Source organism: Micropterus dolomieu, unplaced genomic scaffold (assembly GCF_021292245.1).
Source record: "Micropterus dolomieu isolate WLL.071019.BEF.003 ecotype Adirondacks unplaced genomic scaffold, ASM2129224v1 contig_14159, whole genome shotgun sequence".
Lineage (NCBI taxonomy): Eukaryota > Metazoa > Chordata > Actinopteri > Centrarchiformes > Centrarchidae > Micropterus > Micropterus dolomieu.
This window is the reverse complement of record NW_025743145.1, coordinates 1-2,856: the sequence shown is the minus strand read 5'-3', so window position 1 is coordinate 2,856 and position 2,856 is coordinate 1. Positions and strand designations below refer to the sequence as shown.

Below are 2,856 nucleotides of genomic sequence, written 5' to 3'. Positions count from 1 at the left end.
AACACGAGACACACCGCAGGACAGGGCACACCACAGGACAGGGCAGGACACACCACAGGACAGGACACACCACAGGACAGGACACACCACAGGACAGGGCAGGACACACCACAGGACAGGACACACCACAGGACGGGACACACCACAGGACAGGACACACCACAGGACAGGACATCCCACAACACAGGACACTCCACAGAACAGGAAACACCACAGAACGGGACACACCACAGAACGGGACACACCAGAGAACAGGACACACCACAGAACGGGACATCCCACAGAACGGGACATCCCACAACACAGGACACACCACAAAACAGGAAACACCACAGAACAGGACACACCACAGGACGGGACACACCACAGAACAGGAAACACCACAACACAGGACACACCACAGGACAGGACACACCACAGAACAGGACACACCACAGAACAGGACATCCCACAACACAGGACACACCACAAAACAGGAAACACCACAAAACAGGAAACACCACAGAACAGGACACACCACAGGACGGGACACACCACAGAACAGGACACACCACAACACGGGACACACCACAGGACGGGACAAACCACAACACGGGACACACCACAGAACAGGACACACCACAGAACAGGACAAACCACAACACGGGACACACCACAGGACGGGACAAACCACAACACGGGACACACCACAGAACAGGACAAACCACAACACGGGACACACCACAGGACAGGACACACTACAACACGGGAAAGGACACACCACAACACAGGACAGGACACACCACAATACGGGACACACAACAGGACAGGACGCACCACAAGACGAGACACATCACAGGACAGGACACACTACAACACGGGAAAGGACACACCACAACACAGGACACACAACAGAACAGGACACACCACAGGACAGGACATACCACAACATGGGACAGGACACACCACAACACAGGACAGGACACACCACAATACGGGACACACAACAGGACAGGACGCACCACAAGACGAGACACACCACAGGACAGGACACACCACAACATGGGACAGGACACACCACAGGGCACACCAAAACACGGGACGAGATGCACCACAGGACAGGACACACCACACCACAGGACGGGACACACCACAACACGGGACACGCCACAGGAGAGGACACACCACAAAATGGGACAGGACACACCACAGGACACACCACCACACGGGACGAGATACACCACAGGACAGGACACACCACAACACGGGACGGGACACACCACAACACAGGACAGGACACACCAAAACACGGGACACACCACACCACAAGACGAGACACACCACAGGACAGGACATAACACCATATGGGATAAATACTCAAAACACAAAAAATGTCTGTACCTTCCTTGATCTTGAGGATGGAGTCAGAGACACCGTCCAACCTCCCACAGACTCCCTCCAGCTTCGACAGCCTCTTCTCCAACCCTTCTCCAGACCTCTTACAGTCTCCTATTTCCACCAGCAGCGTGCTCTCGAACCGCTGGACATCCCGACCCATCCCGTCCAGGCGCTCCCCGCTCTCCTCGATGTGCTCCGTCACCTCCTGCTGGATTTTGTCCAGCTCAGAGATGATCTTATCCTTGGTGTTTCCTGTCAGAGGATGAATAAATGTTAGCCAAGAAAGGCTGAGCAATGAATCCAGAGACTCTGTATTTCTGAGCTGGACTCACCAAGGTCGGTGATGACGCTGCCGTGTTTCTGCACCGTGTGTTCGAGCCCCTTCAGGGTATCGTTGATGGAGCTGAAGGTGAGGATGACCTCGGACAGCTCGCCCTGCAGTGTCTTCAGCTGGTTGTTGTTGATGGAGCCTCCGATCACGCTGTGGCCATCTAGAGGCTTCTCAGCATCCAACCCAGGTCCACGTCCACTGGTACCACCAGTGCTACCAGAACCGCCACCTAGCAGGGGTTTAGTTTGCAAAAGTTTTCTTTCAAATGAGTGTATCAAATGTTTAACCTTCTGTAAATAACTGAAACAATATTCAAACTAAAGGTAAGAACAGCAGATTTGTGGCTGGTTGGTTTTATAATTTGAAGTCAGACATGTGGAGTTTGATGAAGGCCATAAACAGAGTGAGGATACTCTGCCTGACAAGACAAACTTCAGGGAACCCAAGGCCCACAAATGTGAACAAACCTGGATGTTTCATGCAGGGCCAACAGTTTTTGTGGAAAAAGGCAGTGAAATACAGAATTTGGTTTGTGATAGGACGAGCAGTGATTCTGGGGTGTGAGCTCACGAGATCGAGACAATACAAGAGATTTTAATACTATTTTTAAGAAATGAAGCTGAATTATATGAAAATCTTGAGCATTAATTTCCTACATTCTGGTGAATTCTTCTGCACCAATAGGTTAGGTTAACTTTATTGTTGTTGGGCACAGCGTAGTGTTGGTTCATAAGAACCATCAACAAGAGCTTGAGAAGCATTGACGTGTTTTACTTCACAAGAGGAAAATATAAACACAGAAGAAAAATGACATTGTTGACAACATGGATTCCATTCCATTGATTAAAGTGCATGTGCTAAGGTGTTAGTATGTTCATTGCACATTGATATAGTGCACCGAGATCACAAGTGCTAAAGTGCTCACATATTTATTGCACACAGCTCTATTCAGCAGCTTAATGGAAGGCGGCACAATTGATAATTGCATGTTGGTACACAGTCTTCTTCCTGATGGCAGGGTTTTGTATTCAGGGAAGAGGGGAGATTTTAATTTTCCTGGCCTGTTTCATAACTGCCTGGTCATACAGGCTCTGGAAAGACTCCTAGTCTCTCCTCCCTACAGTTTTCATGCCTGTTTTGTGCATGTT

The 2,856-nt window shown here is 49.9% G+C and overlaps 1 protein-coding gene across 1 annotated transcript in view; it reads right to left on the bottom strand.

Annotated features, from left to right (window-relative positions):
- LOC123966751 (EMILIN-1-like) overlaps positions 1-1,966 on the bottom strand; it is a gene marked incomplete at its 5' end in the record, with an annotated part of 4,725 nt that extends 2,759 nt beyond the window's left edge. The window contains 2 exons of the mRNA XM_046042872.1: positions 1,381-1,629; positions 1,710-1,966. Coding sequence (XP_045898828.1) covers positions 1,381-1,629; positions 1,710-1,966 — 506 coding nt within the window. The remainder of the gene's footprint in view (positions 1-1,380; positions 1,630-1,709) is intronic.
- Positions 1,967-2,856: the final 890 nt, after the last annotated feature.